The 21,827-nt window shown below is 44.6% G+C and overlaps 1 protein-coding gene across 3 annotated transcripts in view; it reads right to left on the bottom strand.

Annotated features, from left to right (window-relative positions):
- Nucleotides 1–21,625, bottom strand: part of LOC135079196 (uncharacterized) — a 31,058-nt gene extending 9,433 nt beyond the window's left edge. Inside the window, exons 1-8 of one of the 3 annotated variants that reach the window (XM_063973782.1) lie at nucleotides 21,265–21,625; nucleotides 9,845–9,947; nucleotides 8,713–8,986; nucleotides 8,210–8,307; nucleotides 7,596–7,842; nucleotides 6,093–6,256; nucleotides 4,770–4,959; nucleotides 1,340–3,575 (exon numbers count right to left, since the gene is read on the bottom strand). In XM_063973782.1, the coding sequence (XP_063829852.1) occupies nucleotides 1,340–3,575; nucleotides 4,770–4,959; nucleotides 6,093–6,256; nucleotides 7,596–7,842; nucleotides 8,210–8,307; nucleotides 8,713–8,986; nucleotides 9,845–9,947; nucleotides 21,265–21,533 (3,581 nt within the window). In that variant the 5' untranslated portion in view covers nucleotides 21,534–21,625. Of the gene's footprint in view, nucleotides 1–1,339; nucleotides 3,576–4,769; nucleotides 4,960–6,092; nucleotides 6,257–7,595; nucleotides 7,843–8,209; nucleotides 8,308–8,712; nucleotides 8,987–9,844; nucleotides 9,948–14,812; nucleotides 15,229–17,607; nucleotides 17,712–21,264 lie in introns of those variants that run through there. The other 2 variants (XM_063973784.1, XM_063973783.1) reach the window with 2 other exon arrangements.
- Between the last annotated feature and the right edge of the window lie 202 nt (nucleotides 21,626–21,827).

Genomic DNA, 21,827 nt, shown 5'->3' with positions numbered 1-21,827 from the left:
CCCACTTTTATCTCTGTGAATATGGCAAGAATGCAAAGTAACACGGTGTATATTCGTATTTGTTACACATATACCGACCATAGCTTGTAAAGAAGGCCGTTGGGGCAGAAAAGTTCTTGAGTGGCGACCACGAGCCGGAAGACGTAGTGTGGGCAGGCCACCCACTAGTTGGACCGAGGATTTGGTGAAGGTCGCGAGAGGTTCCTGGATACGGGCAGCGCAGGATCGGTCGTTGTAGAAATCTTTGGGGGAGGCCTTTGTCTAGCAGTAGACGTCATTTGGCTGAAACGAAAAGCTGGCGAGAGCCAAGATATAAATCTGTTGCTGTCACGTTCGAATCGAGTCCTGTGTTTCATTTGCTGACCTGGTCTTCGGCGTCAAAACAACCCTGCGTCCTGTAAAGTCTGGTTGCCGAGCAGATAGAATTTCGTTCAATGACCTAAGTTACCCATCCTTATCGCTCGCTTTTAATTATATTACTGTCGCGACTGTGCGACGGGCGGCTGCAGTGAGTGTGCGAGAGCGACAGCAATATAATTACACGCGAGCGAGAAGGATTGGTAGCTTGGGGTCATTGGACGAGATTATCTGCTCGGCGACCGGACTTTAGTCACACGCGCCGCCTGCACGCACGCGCCCGGTGTGTCCCGCCTGCACGTGTACTGTACTGTGTCTGCACTATGCCCATGCGGCGAGGAAGTCGAAGAGAGCCGCGACCACGCGCTTTGGGAATGTAACCTATATGACGAAGCTCGACAGAAGATGCTGGATGCGATACGGGGAGCCGAGCAAGGACCTGTTTATCACCAGGACCTCACGAGTAGTCGCAGTAACTGGATCGCGCGATGAGAAGAAGTGATGACATTCATCAACGTCGGCAGCCCGACGCGAAGTACCGTATTTGTGGTGTCAAGCCCCAGAAGGGGGAGAATTGACAATGAGAAGGGACATGGATAAGAGAAATTTGTAGGGAGTCAAGCAAAGCGCCCGGGGAAAGAGCCCAGAGCAAGTACCCGCGCGCTCTCTCGAGATTCGGTCCGTGTACGAGCTATCGTACATTATTACTTGCACATTTTCTTTTTATATAGTTAAATCATTTATTGCTAAGTAGGCGTTAAACACTTTACGTATAAGTTTGGTTTGACCTAGTTTCAATTCACGCCTGTAAAAATCACTCAGTAATAAATCAGTGTATGAGCAGCACTCAAACGGGTCGGTTTTATTTAGCACTCTTCGGAGTAACCCATCCCTCATCAGCAAGCATAGCATACTATTACAGTCCGTACGTCGTGAGGCAGGAAGAACCATGGGTGGTGGTGGGTTTTGCACGTGTACTGACCGCGGGCGTGTGGAGCGCGAGCGCGCGCGGCGGCTGGTCGCGGCGCGAGTACAGCAGGCGCAGGGCGGCGGCGTCGTCGTCGGCGCGCCAGGAGCGCACGCTGCGCCAGCGCACCTCCACTGAAGCCTCCGGTGTGTGTCGCCTGCAGGTGTACTGACCGCGGGCGTGTGGAGCGCGAGCGCGCGCGGCGGCTGGTCGCGGCGCGAGTACAGCAGGCGCAGGGCGGCGGCGTCGTCGTCGGCGCGCCAGGAGCGCACGCTGCGCCAGCGCACCTCCACTGAAGCCTCCGGTGTGTGTCGCCTGCAGGTGTACTGACCGCGGGCGTGTGGAGCGCGAGCGCGCGCGGCGGCTGGTCGCGGCGCGAGTACAGCAGGCGCAGGGCGGCGGCGTCGTCGTCGGCGCGCCAGGAGCGCACGCTGCGCCAGCGCACCTCCACTGAAGCCTCCGGTGTGTGTCGCCTGCAGGTGTACTGACCGCGGGCGTGTGGAGCGCGAGCGCGCGCGGCGGCTGGTCGCGGCGCGAGTACAGCAGGCGCAGGGCGGCGGCGTCGTCGTCGGCGCGCCAGGAGCGCACGCTGCGCCAGCGCACCTCCACTGAAGCCTCCGGTGTGTGTCGCCTGCAGGTGTACTGACCGCGGGCGTGTGGAGCGCGAGCGCGCGCGGCGGCTGGTCGCGGCGCGAGTACAGCAGGCGCAGGGCGGCGGCGTCGTCGTCGGCGCGCCAGGAGCGCACGCTGCGCCAGCGCACCTCCACTGAAGCCTCCGGTGTGTGTCGCCTGCAGGTGTACTGACCGCGGGCGTGTGGAGCGCGAGCGCGCGCGGCGGCTGGTCGCGGCGCGAGTACAGCAGGCGCAGGGCGGCGGCGTCGTCGTCGGCGCGCCAGGAGCGCACGCTGCGCCAGCGCACCTCCACTGAAGCCTCCGGTGTGTGTCGCCTGCAGGTGTACTGACCGCGGGCGTGTGGAGCGCGAGCGCGCGCGGCGGCTGGTCGCGGCGCGAGTACAGCAGGCGCAGGGCGGCGGCGTCGTCGTCGGCGCGCCAGGAGCGCACGCTGCGCCAGCGCACCTCCACTGAAGCCTCCGGTGTGTGTCGCCTGCAGGTGTACTGACCGCGGGCGTGTGGAGCGCGAGCGCGCGCGGCGGCTGGTCGCGGCGCGAGTACAGCAGGCGCAGGGCGGCGGCGTCGTCGTCGGCGCGCCAGGAGCGCACGCTGCGCCAGCGCACCTCCACTGAAGCCTCCGGTGTGTGTCGCCTGCAGGTGTACTGACCGCGGGCGTGTGGAGCGCGAGCGCGCGCGGCGGCTGGTCGCGGCGCGAGTACAGCAGGCGCAGGGCGGCGGCGTCGTCGTCGGCGCGCCAGGAGCGCACGCTGCGCCAGCGCACCTCCACTGAAGCCTCCGGTGTGTGTCGCCTGCAGGTGTACTGACCGCGGGCGTGTGGAGCGCGAGCGCGCGCGGCGGCTGGTCGCGGCGCGAGTACAGCAGGCGCAGGGCGGCGGCGTCGTCGTCGGCGCGCCAGGAGCGCACGCTGCGCCAGCGCACCTCCACTGAAGCCTCCGGTGTGTGTCGCCTGCAGGTGTACTGACCGCGGGCGTGTGGAGCGCGAGCGCGCGCGGCGGCTGGTCGCGGCGCGAGTACAGCAGGCGCAGGGCGGCGGCGTCGTCGTCGGCGCGCCAGGAGCGCACGCTGCGCCAGCGCACCTCCACTGAAGCCTCCGGTGTGTGTCGCCTGCAGGTGTACTGACCGCGGGCGTGTGGAGCGCGAGCGCGCGCGGCGGCTGGTCGCGGCGCGAGTACAGCAGGCGCAGGGCGGCGGCGTCGTCGTCGGCGCGCCAGGAGCGCACGCTGCGCCAGCGCACCTCCACTGAAGCCTCCGGTGTGTGTCGCCTGCAGGTGTACTGACCGCGGGCGTGTGGAGCGCGAGCGCGCGCGGCGGCTGGTCGCGGCGCGAGTACAGCAGGCGCAGGGCGGCGGCGTCGTCGTCGGCGCGCCAGGAGCGCACGCTGCGCCAGCGCACCTCCACTGAAGCCTCCGGTGTGTGTCGCCTGCAGGTGTACTGACCGCGGGCGTGTGGAGCGCGAGCGCGCGCGGCGGCTGGTCGCGGCGCGAGTACAGCAGGCGCAGGGCGGCGGCGTCGTCGTCGGCGCGCCAGGAGCGCACGCTGCGCCAGCGCACCTCCACTGAAGCCTCCGGTGTGTGTCCGCCCTCCTCGCTCCACGCGGACAGCTTGAGCCCGTTCCAACCTGTCAAATGATTGTGTTAATAAAGGTAACAAGACACTGCGTAATAATGACGGATACTGTGGCGCCAATGTTAGAATAAATCCCGTTTTCACCATAAATCCCTAATTTTTAAGTGACCCCTATCTAAACAAAATTCCTGATATTTGTTATCCTATGATAATGTGAGACCTATGTCTCACTTAAAAAATAGAGATTGATAGTGAAAACGGGCATAAGACCCCGTCATGTGATAAGGGGCTACCATATTAGTACTCTACAGTTGACGCCACTGTAGAGGAAAATTCTAACATTTGATGAGGACTACTGTGTCGCCAGTTGGCACTACTGTAAAATAAGGTCTCAGCAGCTTAGTCGCTAATGGCAAAACAGTGACGCCAATTGATGAACGCCAAAGCAGTAGGAGGACATCATATATCAGCGACGGGGAAGGCAAGGTCCCCGTAGTCCGGCAGCGTGCGGCGAGCGCCGGTAGTCCGCCTGCTGTGCGCCAGTAGTCCGCCTGCTGTGCGCCGGTAGTCCGCCAGCTGTACGCCGCTGGTGCAGCCAGTACACCAGCGGTTCCCAAACTTATTTAGTCTACTGCCCACTTTGTGAGGAGGAGCCTCTACACAACGTCCTGATTTTTTTCTGGGTCTCTTACCGCCCCCCTTTAAGCCTGCAGCGCCCACAAGGGGGCGTTATCGCCCACTTTGGGAAAGACTGCAGTACACACTCACCGCAGTGTCTCAAGTCGAAAGTATTTGACCAATGCGTGTTGCCAGTGATGGTATACGGATCTGAGACGTGGTCGCTTACTATGGGCCTCATAAGAAGGCTCAAGGTCACCCAAAGGGCGATGGAGCGGGCTATGCTCGGAGCCTCCCTGCGTGATCGAATCAGAAATGAGGAGATCCGCAGGAGAACCAAAGTAACCGACATAGCTCGCAGAATTGCTAAAATCAAGTTGCAGTGGGCGGGGCACATAGCTCGTAGAGACGATGGCCGCTGGGGCAGGAAAGTTCTCGAGTGGCGACCACGGGCTGGAAGACGTAGCGTGGGCAGGCCTCCTACTAGGTGGACCGACGATCTGGTAAAGGTCGCGGAAAGAGCCTGGATGCGGGCAGCGCAGGACCGTTCATTGTGGAAAACCTTGGGGGAGGCCTTTGTCCAGCAGTGGACGTCATTTGGCTGAAACGAACGAACGAACACACTCACCCACGGTGACGGCGACGGCGGGCGTGGCGCGCGAGTCGGTGCGCGCGACAGGGAAGGCGATGTCCCCGTAGCCCGGCAGCGTGCGAGCGAGAGCGAGATAGTCGGCCGCGCGACGGACATCTTGTAACGCTTTCAGTTGGTACAAACGCGCGCCCGCTACGCACACGCCACGGTTCACGTCCTCTACTGCCTGAAAATGACAAAGAAAAAACTTTGATGTACAGTCGCAGAATGAAAAGGTTCGTCACCTTAGTGTCGGTTTTCGCTTGCACTAGGTACTGTAAGAGTCAAACCACAGTCAAACCTGCCAACCATAACATTGCAAGAAACAGTGCTGCTAACATTTAAATAAATATGACGTTTGCTAACGAATAAGGTTTTGCTTGTTTATTTTTCTATTCCATCATGCATCAGTGCAATATTACTAAATGTAGTTTTTGTTTATCAATCATAATAATCTTCTTGACAAGTTAAATCGTCAAACAACTTTGATCTGAATAATTTTGAACTTTACTGACGATCAGTTAAAGATTATTTTCTCGAGATTATTCTGTAACATAGCTGTTTCAAAAGGTAATATGTGCTCGCGATTCGTTGAAGGAATCAATTTGAAAACTGACGAACATTTTCATTCCGTGACTGTACATCACTGGCTTTACGACGCTGCGAACTAGTACAGGCGACAGCGAGCCGAAGCGCGCGGGGCGTGGCGACAAAACCTGATCTTAGTATTCAGCGGGTAGCCCCAGTGCGCATTAGATCGGCTTCTGTATACGACCTGTGTGTGTTTTAGACACAAAAAACTGAATGATTGGTTTTAGTTTTTAATCGTTAATAGACCGGCGCCAATAGCGAATGAAATCTTGCCACTCCCTAGTGACTTTGGCAGTGGCGGAAACTGAGATGAACGCTTAAACATAGTCATAGTATTTTTTTTCACTCCCCAGTTGGCGCCATTAGCTAATAAGATTTTTTCAGTGGCGCCAACTGATGTAAATCACGGTCACCCTCGTCACTAAAATCAGTACTTTTTTTTCATGTCACGATATTTTTTACCAAATAATGAGGGCTATCGTTTTAGCGCTCACCAGTTAGCGCCACTGTAGAGTAAGGTCCTGTCACTTGCTAGTAGCGAAGACAGTGGCACCAACTGGTGAGCGCTAAAGTGGTAGGAGGACTATCGCATTTGCACTCATCAAGATGGCGCCACTGTAGAGTAAGGTCCTGTCAATCGCCAGGGGTGCCAACTGTTAAGTATAAAAACGATAGCCCTCATTGACATCCTCTTTACTGGGCTCTCTCGACTTTACTCGCTCGGCTCACCTGCCAGAAGATGAAGGCAGCGGCCTTGGGGTCTTCGCTGACGACTTGCACCTCGCGCGCCGGGTTGAACAGCCACTTGCGGATGGCCAGGCACGAGCTCGACGCCGTCGAGTAGTTCTGGATGTAGAGGGAGTGAGGGCACTCGTTGGGTTGGAGTTTGCGTTCTGAGGATCGAAATAAAAATTAGGTTTCTTTCTAAAAAAGGAATTGAACACTAGCGTCTTTCGAACGTCGTTGATTTACCAACGCCCGCTAATGAGGGCTATCGTTTTAGCGCTCACCAGTTAGCGCCACTGTAGAGTAAGGTCCTGTCACTTGCTAGTAGCGAAGACAGTTGCACCAACTGGTGAGCGCTAAAGTGGTAGGAGGACTATCGCATTTGCACTCATCAAGATGGCGCCACTGTAGAGTAAGGTCCTGTCAATCGCCAGGGGTACCAACTGTTAAGTATAAAAACGATAGCCCTCATTGCTCATAAGATAAGCCCCCTTAATTGATATTTATTGTCCCTGGTGGATATCTTTAAGGTTTGTCACCTGTCATTATACCTTTGTTTGTCACCTGTCATCCGCTTTGCAAGGGAGGGAAGTCGAACCTTAATTTCGAACTCCTATGTTCTTCTGATTAATTTCGTTACGGGTCCAATGACAGTTTAAACTTTCCCCCGGGACAAACTTGACCTTCATTGGTTGGGTTTTTTATGGCGGTCAAGCTGTAGATCCTGGCTACACAGCAGTTGCAGCGGTGGAAACGAGAGGTGGGAATAGTCCCGTATGTTGCCAACGCCCGCGCAATGTCGCTGAGAGGCCAACGCAACGTTTTTTACGGGTAAGTACAGTTACCCCCACTTTGCTGTTGCGTTACTTGTCAGAAAATTTGACGTCACGCAAACGCTTAGAGACATTCGTGGGAGACCAACGAATTAGAACACGGAACTTTTACCACTATTTCGTCGGAATTATTTTCAAATTATGCCAGAAATTACTTATGACTTTTTAAAGAAAGAAAGAAAGAAACATTTATTGCCATGGACATCACAAAAGACAAAAGAGGTAAAATAAAAAAAAAGCAAATAAGACAGAGGTGACATAAAACATACAATGAATGAGCAAGTAAACTAAGCAGTGCCACCCTGTCGCACAGCGATGCCCATCGCAATGGGACCCCACTCAGCATATGCCGTGGCCCCCGGTGAGGGAGGCCACGACGCTGGTTTTCAGTGTGCCCCATGCCGAGTGGGAGTCACGGACACTAACCTATACTGCATAAAATATACATACATAAATAATAATAATAGTGCGCGTATAAATTTTAAGTGTAAATACAGACGTAGTAGAAAATAATAATATACGATATAGACGATTTTAATTGACACTTAGTTATTAAAAACGGTCCACATTGGCTATATTTATGACAACCTCACATGCTGGTCAAAGACAGCATCTCAAATCTGCTTACACACCATACTCTTTCCATCTCTACAAAAAAATTACAAGTTCTTACCAAAATTATACTCGACGATCTCGAATAAATAGAAGTAGTCATACAGCGACTTGGACAGGCCAATCTTTTCGCACACCGCGCGGTACACGTCATCAGCATTGGTAGACTTGAGGACCGACACCGTCACCACTTCCTTGTCTGGTAGGAGCACTTTGAGTTCGACTGGAGAGGGGTTGGACGAGTCGTCAGAGTCGGTTAGGAACTCCTGGACTGCGTCTGACTCGGCGATTACGCGGACGGCGCACACCTGGAAGAAACGGTTTTTACAGATTAGTAATTTGATAGAGCTGGATATCAAATTCAAAATTTATTTGCCAGAAACAGGTCACATAAAATAAAGTCCATGTTTCGCTAAATACATCTTAGCATGTTTTGAGATCTTGAGGCAGGGGACACAATTTTTTTTCTGCGTCTTTTAGGAAATTGTAGTAGGTATATTAGCAGGATGGACACTAGTGTTGTGGTGACTACATTTGTTAGACTTCAATTGAGATTATGTTGCCTGTACATAAACATTTCAACCATAAGCAATTTCAATACACATCTCATCTGCGTTTCTAAAATGAGGAAGCTACATGCAGTATTTTCATCACCTAACTAGTGACAGAACTTACCTTTTCTAAATACTGTTCAAGACCTCTTCTCCTGGCGTCCAGTTGCTGTTCGCTTAGCGTGAATGGCCATTTGCCTGGTAGCTTTGGGAAATTGAAACCTGTTGACGATACAATATAGCGGTTATTCGAATATGCTTACTAAGTTTGACAACGTCAAGCATGAAGTTAGGCATTCTTGGGTGTGATTAAAAGTTCAATGGTAGTTGAACCCCCTTGAATGAGATCAATCATTGGTAAAGTAGCCGGGAATGAGGGTTTTCGCGATTGAAAAATCCGCCAGATGGCAATACGTAGACGCGAGATCCAAATGCTGCGTGATTGGTGTATTTTGACATATCTGTCAATGTCATGTCAAAAATAACCAATCATGCAGCATTTGGACCTCGCGTCTACGTATTGCCATCTGGCGGATTTTTCAATCGCGAAAACCCTCATTAAGCAGTGCTGTTTTCCAAGTCAATTTGGCATAGAAAACCACAGCTAAAAGTATGTTTTTGACATACCTAAGAACTCTTTCCTCAGCTGCTGATGCAGAGCCGCGAACTCCCTATACCGGCGACTGCACAAATGCCTTCCCGCCATATGCACGTTAAAGGCCACGTAGGACCGGCCAGTGTTGCGCTCCATCACCAACCGGTAGTCCGGGATGGAAACGGGCAGCGACCGCTTGTCGGTGTAGTCGTAGCGCTGGTAGACCGTCGCGCGGGAATTCGCCGCGCCGCCGATGACGCCTACCGGGGCTGAGCCGTCGTCGCATGGCTCTAGGCGTTCCGCTTCCTGGATTAAGGATAACAAGTGATGTTTGCTAAACGGTAATAAGCAACAAAGTAACTAAGGAACTGCTAAAGTTCAAAAGATACAAAGCTTGTGCAGTGACTAGAATACTAACCAGCCACTGCAAACTAAACAAACACAAATCAAACATGAACATGACCGAGGAAACTCTGTGCAGATTCTGACATACAGAAGAAAAAACGGCCATGCATGTTCTTTGCTCATGCGGCCCGCTTATGAGCAAAAGAAGTATCCATCTCGGGCGACACATCATGCAGCCGGATGAGATAGCAGATATCACATAAGAATCTGGAAATTTATAGACTCAACGGGACTAAGCAGTGAACTCTAAAGACAAGGGCTGCCACAATAGATCAAACCTGGTCGAGCTGGCGCAAATGAAGGCCCAAAAAATCAATAATAAACGGTAATAATCATGCAGAAACAACAACTCCTGTATTGTAGGAGAAAGGTCCGGGAATCGGGAGCCGTTTGAAAGGCATATAATATTCCAATGTGGAAACATGAGTCGGCCAAATTTTTTATCAATGTGGTAATGATTGGTACAGTAATTTTGTACTTTGATTTGTTGATTATGTCATCAAAATGTTAAGCTGGTCAAATAATTTCGATATCTGCTGTTTTATTATGACTATCAATTATCTAGTAAATTTTATAGATAAATATTTATCTGTCTGAATTTTCCAGACTGATATGGCAGTGCATGCATTATCTTTTTAATTTGAACTTGCATAAAGGTCATGACGACTAGGGTGAAAAGTTCACCCTAGTTTTTATAATTACGTCATAAAAGCACCTTTTTGGGGGCTCTACCTGTAGGAAATACTATCGGTAACTCACCCTCTGTGTGACAGATATGACTGTGAGCGTGAGACAGTCGCCTCCCGACTTGATTAGGTCCACCACCTGCCTGTGGGTGGAGCCTTCCACGTTCACGCCATTACTGGAACAAACAAGCAACAAATGAGACAGTATTCTTATGTAGACTGCTTGTAAAACATCAATAGTATGGTCAAGGGCATCATAGTTGGACAATCTCGCCCTTCTGTACCTATACGTTTTAAAAATACTGTAATTAAGTACCTACATAATATTTGATAGGATCTAATTCGTAATTTTTCGGGATAAAAAGGGAGACATACAGTTGGTTTTAAAACCAGTTTAAAGTGGAATTTGGTTTTAATTACTTTTTCTCTCATAACTTAAATGTAACCATAGCAGAAAAGCGCTGGATGCAGGGCGCTACCAACCGAACATTATGGAAATCATTGGGGATTCAGAAATGGACGTCCTATGGCTGATATGATAATGAACCATAAGGCCCAGAACAGACGGTGAAACGCAACTGCAACGAAACTGCAACTTTCTGATGATTCTTATAAATGAAACTGAAACTGAAAGTTTCAAACTGGTCGCGTCATTTGTGGTCTCTCAACGGACGCTATGGCAGAAACTTAGATGCAACTCAAAAGTAACTAGCAGTTGCAGTTTCGTTGCAGTTGCGTTTCACCGTCTGTTCTGGGCCTAACTGTGCATTTTAATTTAATGTTGTTCCTCTTTCTGGTGTCTAATTTATGCTGCATATAGCAACACATAATCGCCATAGGATTTCTCAGCCTTCGAATTTGCTCCTTCGTCATCCGCTGACGTGAGGAACAAAGTGAAACGCAATAACCGTCCAGTACCTAACTGTTATCTATCTTTACGCCCGACGCATGTTGTTCCAGTAATCTGTTGTACATCACGACTAAATATAGTTTGGAATCATAGTTTATGAGACTCTCCAACTGCTCGGGTCAAGATCGGTGAGACACGTGAACCAGCTGCGGCGTAGTAGGAAAATTGGGCTCAACTTTGAGGAAATGTAACAAGCTGTGATCAGAGATTCCAGTCACAAAGATAAAACCTGTTATTTGTCTTAATAATAATCTGATATGACGCTAATGTTTGAGATAGGATGATACGATGCTGACTCAGTCTGACCGTCACGGTACCCTCCGAAGCAAGAGTTGACAATATTAAAATTTTCTGTTTATTATTCAGGACATTTTTCTTTTATTAATTCCACGGCACCTTAGCTTGGCAAAGCTTCCCTTCAGCTTGTTACGAAATTAATGGATGGCAATGTACATTTAGTTAAATGTAGAGCGGTAGTAGATTGTAAACTAGCATACCTATATCGTGACAATTTCTTTGATTGCAGTTTGCGTATTATGTAAACTTGACATACTGGCTGATAGTAAATTACATCTTACTCTAAACACGAGTTAGATAAGTGTTTGGGGTCATTAACATGCAAACAAACAACAACACGTAATGGTTAATTATGCGATCTTTAAATAAAGATCAAATTAATGGAGCACTTTACGAACAATAGTAAATACTCGAGGGATTTCTGAAACATAAATAATAACTTGCGGCAAATTACACCAAATTATACCTAAGTTAGACCAGAGTCAATAGTTAACATGTCTTTTAAAACCAACACATCCACTAACTATTATAGCCAATTAATCTTGGTGAATAGCAACTAGTCTTCCTTAAACGGACTACGGAGTAGGATACTATTTATCTAATAATCATAAATTAATGCGCCATAAACTGACGAATAAATAACTTAATTATCTTATTGTTTAAAGAACAATAAACGCATTAGTTAAATAAGAAAACAATATAATTTTATTAGATAAGGACACCAATAAAAAGCCCATTTCTTTGTTCCTTAGTTTACTTTGATTCGTATTGAAATGTTTTCGAATTTAATGCAGATATTGATAATTTCATACTAAACAAACACAGAATATAACTCGACGTTTAACTACCGTAGGTCGCGACTATCTGGAATTCGGGTCAAGTCATACTGACCCACATTTATTTTAGTTCAAAGTAATAGTATTGCTTTGTTACATTCTCAGGTAGGTATGGGCATTTCTCCACTAAATGGAAAATCGCTGTCCCAAGCTAAATTTATGTAGTAAACCTTAAAATTTCTCAGGTTTTTGTATCAATACCGACATAGAATTAGGTATTCTTAGCATGACATAGCATATTTAGTAATTTAATCATGGAATATTCGAATAAATAACCTCAAACGTCTCAAATCACAGTCCCCTGGTACGTCCCTTTTCCAGAATTACACATATTGTTACAAATGTTTATTATATTGCTGTTGATATTTGAATAAAAAATATCCAAATACATTAACAATAACAGTTAGCATCTTAATACATCACAAACAATGTTTACAATATAATTTTAATCAAAATATCCTTCTGAGAATGCTGTCCTCAAATTATTAAAACATTCCCCTGTTAAAATTTTAAAACCGGTTTAAAGTCATATTTAGTTTTGGCGCAAAGCACTTAGATCGCAAAACGGAACGCAATAGGTGTTAAGGTTGTTCAGTTGTATAGCTAGTGGGCAGCCGCTATTTTGTTTAATGCTACTACTGCGTCATCTGGTGAACCACGCGTCTCGGCCGTCAGTGAAAACATTCCCCTGGTGAGCCTTTTTTTTACTATTTTAAGAGTTTTAATAACGACAATTTGTTTAAATTAATTAATCTTCTAGTATGTAGCCACATAAGTTGCGTTTATTTTAATGTTTTTAAATGGTAATGTTTTATGAAGTATTCACGTAAAAATAACATTCCCCTGGCGAACATTCCCCTGTCATTTCATAGCACAGGGTACTGTTCATACCACAGGGGACTGTTCATACTACTGTTTTCCTAGGTTTTGACCACTAAAATAACGTCTTTTTAGTAGGTATTATCTCAAAATTTCACCGAAAAAGAAGCTACGCGAAACATGAGAAGAATTTCTAGAACAAAAACGTATAGCTGTGCAATTATGATATCATCGACTTGAAACATTACCCTAAAAGAAAAATTGAAAAAAAGAAGAAAAAAGAAAAACTTTAAATAAAATCAGTTAAAGATATGAGTTGTCGTGAGCATAAGGCTGTAAAAAAGGTTTGGAGGGAGCACTGTGCTAAGTTTCGTGCAAAAAAGAAAGTCATGAAGACATAACAAATAATTTGTGTTTCTTTACGAGATCGAATCAGAAATGAGGAGATCCGTAAACGAACTAAAGTCGGTGACATAGCCCGACGGATTAGCAAGCTGAAGTGGCAATAGGAAGGCACATAGTACGCAGAACTGATGGCCCATCGGCAGCAAGGTTCTGTAGTGGAGGCCGCGTGGACGTCCCACGCTGCGTTTTACGGTACACAAGGTGGACCGACGACATTATAAAGGTAGTAGGAAGGCGCTGGACGCAGGCCGCTACGAATCGATCAACATGGAAGTCTTTGAGGGAGGCCTATGTTCAGCAGTGGACGTCCTATGGCTGAAATGATGATGATGATAATGAACAAATAATTTCGGAAGGGAAAATACCTACATCTGATTCAGAAGATTTCGCAGAAGAACATCAGGCGCCTTTAAGATCATCTGAACCAACACGAAATAACAAGAATAGCGTTTCAATATTACATTCACCAGAAACGGGGTCAAAAAACAAAAATTAACAGTAATAATGTTTTTTGTTTATTACTTTTTGTATTTTTTTGGTTCTGTTTTAAAAGGCAGGATACTACATTTTTGATTATTATAAAGACTGACTTAAGTGTCATACAATTTAAGTCTTAAAACTTAATTGTTCGTTAAGTTTAATGCTACTGTTATTAGGCTTAAGAAAAGTCATTATAAATTAGTAATATTTGTTTTAATAATAATATTTTTTGTTTCAAAAACTTACATATTTTTATAATAGCAAAGAAAAATAAAGAGTTTGTTTATTCAAAGAAAAATACTAATTGTTTTTGTCCATAATACATTCCCCTGGGTGGTTGCAACATTCCCCTGTCGCAATTTTGCGAAAAATCGCCAATAACTCAAAAACTAAGGGGAAAATGTGTGGGCTTTTTTTAGATATGTATTTAAATTACTATTGCCCTGAATTTCGTTAACAAAATTTCTCAACATTTAATAAAATTACTTCAGGACAGTCTTGTATGGACGATTTTCCAAATAGCAGAGAAACACCCGTATACAGCTTGCTACTGGTAAGGGGGCGTCCATTAATTACGTGAGACTTTTAGGGGGGAGGGGGTCTAGAAAAACCTCACTTAATCTCACGTGGGGGAGAGGGGGGGTGTCGAGAAATATCACGTAATTTTAAATTATATTATATAATAAATAGCCAAAATTGTCTCACGTAATTAATGGACGCCCCCTAACGGTTTAGCTGAAAAACTCATTCAACCGCTGAGAAAGAGACAAAAGAATGTAGTTATATGATAACTCTTGAAGTATGCTCAATTTCTACAACATGGTATTTAACGAAATTAAGGATCTGAAGTTAACAATGTCTCCACTCCACTTTATCCTTAACATTATAATAAACTTGACCTTCACTGGTTGGGTTTTTTATTGGCGGTCATTGCGGTCAAGCTGTAGATCCTGGCTACACAAGCAGCGATGGGAAAGAGAGGTGGGAATAGTCACGTTTAACCTTAACATTTCTTGTGGAGATCGTTGAGGATATCTGACACCACCAAGGTATAAAGAAACTTGTCAATCAGAAGAAACCCGGCACAAATAAGTAGGTATATTCACCTCTAAAGTGATAAGACGAGGTGAGAGAAAGTATAAGATACCAAGGTCAAGAGATAACAAATTCTTACTCTTGAAGACCGTCTGTATTTCTCAAGTCACATTCAGTATCTTGCTATATCCTGAAAAGTTGAGACGTTTGTGAAGGGTTCATTTTCAGAAAAAACGGTATCATCTAGCATTTGCCTTACCGAGCTTCTTCCTGCTCAGCTGCTTCCGCTTGCTCTGGCGTCTCCAAGTCGTAAATCTCGAAACCGGTGCGGGGACAGTAATAAAAACAATAACGAAAGCTCCCGGTGCCACCCCTTTGAACTGACATGTTCGCACAAGCTTCTCGTACACTTCACTGACCATTGACACAAGCACAAGACGCGAGCTCCAAAACTCAAGTCTCAACGACTGGAGTTTTATTAAAGTTTATTTAATTCCTGCCCTTTGTCTTGTTCTTCGTAATCGGTTTAATAAGTTCACAAAGGGCCAGAATTCCAAGATTCACATTACGAACGAAATATCGTCAACGTTAACTGACGATCTTCAGATCGGGACGCGCCAAGCTGAATGAGCTCTCAAACGAAACTTGGCCAAAGATATAAACACGCGTGCAGTACAACCATTACGGGTTAGTAATGACATTATGTGCATTAGACGAGGCTAATGACAATGTAAACATTGATAATGTCAGTTATTGCGACGTTTCGGAGGGCGGCAATTGGTTGATGTTGTTGCATTTGATACAGTTTAATAATAAATCAGGATATACCTAGGTACTTTTGATATCTTAGGAAAGTATGGACGTATTATTTTACCACGAATAGGTACGTAGTATTGTTTTTAGACACATTTCTTCATGACTTACACATTACACAGCCTTTATGAAGTTACTATGTCCTTTCATTCCATCCACATTCCTTGATTGGAACACTTTTGTGGTTATAAAATTGTCGTATTTACCAAAATTCAAGGCAAGGTCACTGGATGAAAGTTTAATGTCGAGCTTACAATTTGATTTGTAATTTATCGATTTCAGGTTACGGGGTTTTTGGGTCAAGCAAAGAATTCAATATCCGGATTTATTTAAGCGAATATGATAAGTTATGTATTTACAATTATGTCATTGTGTGGACTAATGGACTTGTAATACATCGTCATACCTTAAACGTGTCATAATACTGACCAGCAGATAGAGATAGTTAGGTAAGGGTCAGCAAAACAGACTATACATTACAGTTCGAAGCTGCTATGGCTTGAGGCGATATATATAGCATACACCCGATAGATATAGCATTTTCACTTGGTAAAAACCACCAACTATCAGAGCTGTGTGAAGTTTGAGCACTAATATTGCAGCACCATCGAAGAGTGACGGGACGAGCTAGCTGCCGTGGCTTACCAGAAACATTCTTATACATTTTAAATGAAGTGTACATCGGTCTCGAGTTCTCAAGCTCTAGTTTGCGGTTTGCTCTACACACTGCCTTTGTGAGCCAGGAAGTATGCAGTTTCTTGGAGAACTAAAGTTGCAGGTAGGGCGTACATTATAAATATGTAACTGCTTTTGAACATAGTATTTTTCAATGTGTTGCAAGCAAATAGTGCTCATGTGAGCGTCTTCCAAAACACACTAGCTACAGACAAAGTTCAATAATGTGTGATACAAGCATTGGGAGAGCAAATCAATAAATCTAAATTGGTTGCTCATTGATCCAATCCTACACACGCAGTTAAACATGACCTCACTTAGAGCTGTGAAACTCTGTATTTTGGGCAAATGACGTTACACGCATATGGGATTTGTATGATGGAAAGTAATCATAAAAACTAAATAATATGTTTATGTGACTTAATATTTAATTTAATTATTAGGAAAAATGGTTTGGTTTGTCTGCTTTAACGCGAATACCGACTTCCATACAGATAACAGTTATCTGGTTCGGTAATTTAGAACAAAGCGAATCACGGGTCGTGTATAATGCATAATATAGTATATTCGGTCATGATATACTATGAAGTTAAGTCCAACAACCGCAACAGGTTATGTTATGAATAAAGATGTTATCCAATGGTTATGTACTTGCTGGTTCTAGCAGATACCTAGATACTTTCTAATACTAATTGGATTTGTTGTGTAAATGTCTGAACATAAAGTCATTAGGTATACAGACCAAAACACATTTCCGAAGTGGTGTTATGAGTAGTTTCAGCGTATTTGGCCAAAGCGCTTAAATAAGTTTATTTTATAAACAAACACTTGCATCACGGTTTTACCATAGTAGAGATTTGGATTATGCGATGGCGCTGCCTGTACATTAGATCGCGGCGATCGTATAAACATAATAAATAATAGCAATTGCAACTTGTTATATCTGACATAAAATAGGCCATGACTTCTTGTTCTTCTATGAATGCGTTGAACTTGGACATCAGTCAGTAGTAAATAATATGTCACACAATTATTCAAGCCTATCTGCAATTACAAATTACAATTATTATCAAAAACTCTATAGATCGACCTCTCTCAAAGTTATCAATTTGATTTATTGAGACACCTTTTGATTGATACATTCATGTAATAGGTTACGATATTGCATCATTCAGATCCAAGGGGATAAATAATAAGGACTGTTGAAAGTCGAATATATGATAAGACTAGCTGGGAAGAAAAGTTCGGACAAATATCTGAAACCTTGACGTTTTAAAAAATATAAATATCTGATGATATCATGCGCTAGGGCACAAAATAGGGTCAGCTTTGATATTTGTACAAGCCCGGACGGTCGGAGATAATAGTAGGATTATGAGGGGTTGCTTGAAGGGCTGAAGGCATGCGTGTATCCTCCATGTAGACTCTAAATAATCGACCAGAGGCACTCACAAGCGACAAGATATTCTCCTGACAAAATAAAATACGACTCACCAAAAGCCCGACCACCTCCAATCCTAATATCCCGGAAAATAACTTGGTGTATTTTTACATTACTATACTAACCTTTCGACTGGAAGAAGACTATATCCCCTATTGAACACGGCAGACGTCTCGTACAGCGATTGCATGTTATTAAACATCTTGGAGATTAACTATTCAACACACAGACAATAACCTGGCAGTCTTGCACTGAGCTATCGTCAGCCACAGGCACAGTTTTATCCTACGATAACAAGTCATTGAGCTGAACATCACAACAAACAAACGAAAGGTAAATAAACTAGAAGAGAAACAACGATCTTTTTTTTTGCTGCCTACTATTTTTTTCTTGAGCAATAAGAACATTTTTGTTTGCATTTTTTGAGCTAGTAGAGGCCCGAAAATCAGTTACGGACACGCGCCTCTCTTATCCCGTCAGTAGATTTTTTAATGATATTGTGATAAGTACGTGTATTTAGCCTTTTTAGACCTCATCGTCCTTAAGACAACCCATACATATCTTTAGTCCCTCTTCTGGATCCCACAAGGTTGGTAGGTACTTTGTTATCTTTAAAACTAGCCTTTCAATTCTAGCTAGATGATTGTATGTAGCAGTTCTGGCACGGTAATAACACAATGTCATAAACCTTTTCTACACGCAGTGTTACAAAGTAGGTTGACAAACGTAATAATCTAATTATCTAGTACTCTATTGTGTGCAGGTTTAATTGAAGCAGAGATAATGTGTACCAACAAAAAATGCATTGATTGTGCAACGTTCAAGTTGCAGCGCACGCAGATGCAGTGGGTACACTTTCGTGTTATTCCAATAAGCATTTTTCGGTAATGTATAACATACATAGAATATTTAATTTTATACCGTAGGTCTAGGGCCTAGGCTTCTGTAATGGTCGTGTTTAGGGTAAAACGAATCCATTTGTGCTGGTGGTATCATAGTGGTAGTCCGAGACCGAAGGGAATATCGACTCAGTTGCTAGTACTCAGTCTTTGATGATTTAGACTCTTCTGGATTTGACAATTAAGCAACTTACTATGTCAATAAAAGATGATTACGAAATAGGTTAATTTTCTGGTGGCGTGGTGTGCGTTTGACTTGATGCCGACTATAAGGTGTAGAACGGGAAGAAACCCGATCACCTATCAGTACAAGATGACAGGAATACCCATCGCCTCACATGTGCCAGGTTTTTAAACGCATGATGGCAGTTGTAAACTAGTCTGCGCGCGGAAGATGTCTTAAGAAATTAGGCGAATCTCTCAGAGATTCATGGCATACAACACTATTGCCTGTATTCACAAACTAAGAGGTCTCACAGTACGCGTGGACGCACAGAGTGACACACGAACCAATCAGAGAGCTCTATTTCACGCTGTGCGTGTGATTTGCATCACTTAAGCAAGCATCGTTTGTGAATACGGGCGTGTGTCTCACCTGTTGCACCAGATCTAAGGCCTCAGCCTCGAACTTAGCGGGCAGCGGGGCGGGAGCGGCGGCGGCGCTGGAGCGGGGCGGGCAACGCAGACCCGTTCTCGAAACAAGCGGGCAGCTCGCGCGGCGCTTTAGCGGCGAAGTGTTGTGTTCGGGGTTGTGTTGTCGAGATATTTGTTTTTATTCGCAAACGAAATGTCTGAACAACGGCGACAATTTTATTTCGATTCAAATTTATTCCTAACGCTCGATTTATTGTGGGCAAAAGAAGGAGTGCGCTGCCCGCTCGTTGCCCACTCCCTCGCCGCTGCCCGCTCGTTGCCCGCTCCGGCGCCGCTGCCGCGCCGCTGTTTTCGAGAACCGGTCTATTTGATTTTACGCATAAGATCCTGCCGCTCCCGCGCCGCCGCCGCCGCCGCCCCGCTGCCCGCTAAGTTCGAGGCTGAGGCCTAAGTGTGACCCTACCTTGCTCGCTTGCAGTGGGAACACGCGGCATGCGGCTGCCGCTCTGACCCCGATGCGAGTGCACACTTGTGATAAGGAACAGGGTGGAAGTACTACCACTCAGATTCTTCAACGAGATTAAGCTTGATACTTTAGTTTTCCTTGTACTAAATGCGTACATCGGATTATCACTTTCCTGGACAGTGAACTGCTATATCTGTCATAACAATTAAATTTCTATTGTGTCTGGGAAAGTGTTATCTAATTTTGCGTCGCAATGGTACACAAATATTTTTCTTAGTTGTAGGTGGGATAGTAAATAAGTCTCACCGCCTACCGACATTTCCAGTAAAAAAGTACTTTCAAACATAAAAAACAACAGTACTCTGAGTAGACCAAACCATGCAAACTTGGTTTGGTCTAGCCAGTTCTGGAAGATTCTAAGAATAAGATTTTTGTAAATTGTGATTGCTTAAATTTACAAGATCTGATTGAACAAATAGACGCGTTCTCAAGTAACATTTATTAAGATAAAAGTATGACCTTATGTTAAAGGCGGTAAAATTTTATGGTTTTTAAATGGATAGCAACAGTGGATTACACTGCAATTTCATTTCATTCATGTTGAAATAATTGATAAAAGAGCTTACTTGTAGTTTATATTGCATGCATCAATATTTCAAAATACCTTACCTACTTAAGTATGTAAATTAGAATTTGCTGATGCCTGTATGATGTATGGAAGATTGGTTAAATTATCACCACTAATGAATGTCTTTTAAAATGTGAAGTTATAATAATACATTGTTGTTTTAATTTTAACCCATATTGGAGTAGTTATGTGGATTATAAATTGGACTGGATTTACTGAATCCTAAAATGAACCATACTAGATTTACCTAGATAGATTTCCAAATTCTGTTATTCACCTTCTTTTTTCAATTGGATGAGATTCAATACAGGTTGCTATTATGTAACAAGTGTATTTGAACGAGACAAGACTAAAAGAAATTTACATAAATACAACTAGGCCTGACCCATGTGCCATCCAAGAGGTGAAGCCATAGGATCGCTAAACTCAATGTTACCAACATACTTATGCAATCTACATAATATATTATGTGTAAGTAGTCTTCAGGCTTCATTGTGGCGAATACAATAATTAAATAGGCCATACATACACTGATCTAAGAATAGTTTTAAGAAATAAGTCTATTATGTATGGTACTACAGCCAGTTATAGCCAGATTATAGACCAATAAAGAAATAATAATAAATTTTATTTACTGAACTATGTGAGGTCATGTTACTTCATAAAATGTGAGATATAAAAATATATTTCAAAATAAACAAAAACCTATCTAAATCATCATAGGAATTAATCGGAACTGGTTTTAATTCAGATGTACCACTATAGCTACATAAGTATAATAAACTAGGATCCTGCATTAAAGAAGAGATCAACACTTAAAAATAAGAATCAAGATGCACTGAAAGATCTAGGTACTTTCATAAAAATATGTTCTATAGTATAGCTAACTGAAATGTAGCGCGAACCACATCATAACTCTGCATACGTAATTCAAAACTTCGCAAACTTTCATTCACTACCAAAACAAGTTTGGCGTGATTCATGCTATGTAAATGAATACAAGGGGAAGTCGAATTCAACGGTTGGAACGTTTCTGGAAACCAACCAAGCTACAAAACGGCTGTAAAACTTATTGGAATGCCCTGTTAGCGTTGCTAGGCGGTGCACCACAAACAATACTGGGAAAAACCTGTGGGAGGCTCCACCATCTGCCACATCCCTACCACCGCAGTAAATGCTTATTCTAGGTACTTACACCTCTAAGATCCTGTCGCCCTTTCTGATGCCGGCCTGCTCAGCCGCTCCTTGTTCCAAAACAGCGCTTACGTGCTGCAGAGGAGCATACAGCTCCCCATTGATCGATCTCAACTGGCCCCCTTCAGACACTTGGCCGCGAACATTGAAACCGAAACCAGTATCGGTTTTGTAAATTGTAACTCGACGCGGTCCATTGGCAGCCACTGTGCTCTTATTATTTCTTTCGGATCTAACAATACTGTTATTATCGGTTTCTGTCTCAGCCATTTTGGACACTGTTTACCACAGACTTCTTTTGACATTTCCTAGACTGTGTTGCCATTTTACAGGCGATGACAAATAGTGTTGTATTTAAACAGTGTTTAATTTATCGGATTCATTATTCGATAGCGAATGAATCGGCTTCTATAGTAGCGCCATCTAGCATGTTTTTAAAGTAAGTTAAAGACATGTATGATAAAACAGCACGAAAGTTTTCGAGTTTAGTTACTAGATGTCAGGAGTATTGAAACAACGTGGTACGAGAAAATTTCAACTTCTTTCACATCAAAATCAGCTGTG

The sequence above is a fragment of the Ostrinia nubilalis genome, chromosome 16, assembly GCF_963855985.1.
Source record: "Ostrinia nubilalis chromosome 16, ilOstNubi1.1, whole genome shotgun sequence".
Classification (NCBI taxonomy): Eukaryota; Metazoa; Arthropoda; class Insecta; order Lepidoptera; family Crambidae; genus Ostrinia; species Ostrinia nubilalis.
Note: the sequence above shows the minus strand (reverse complement) of the source record. Positions and strands in the feature narration are given on the sequence as shown.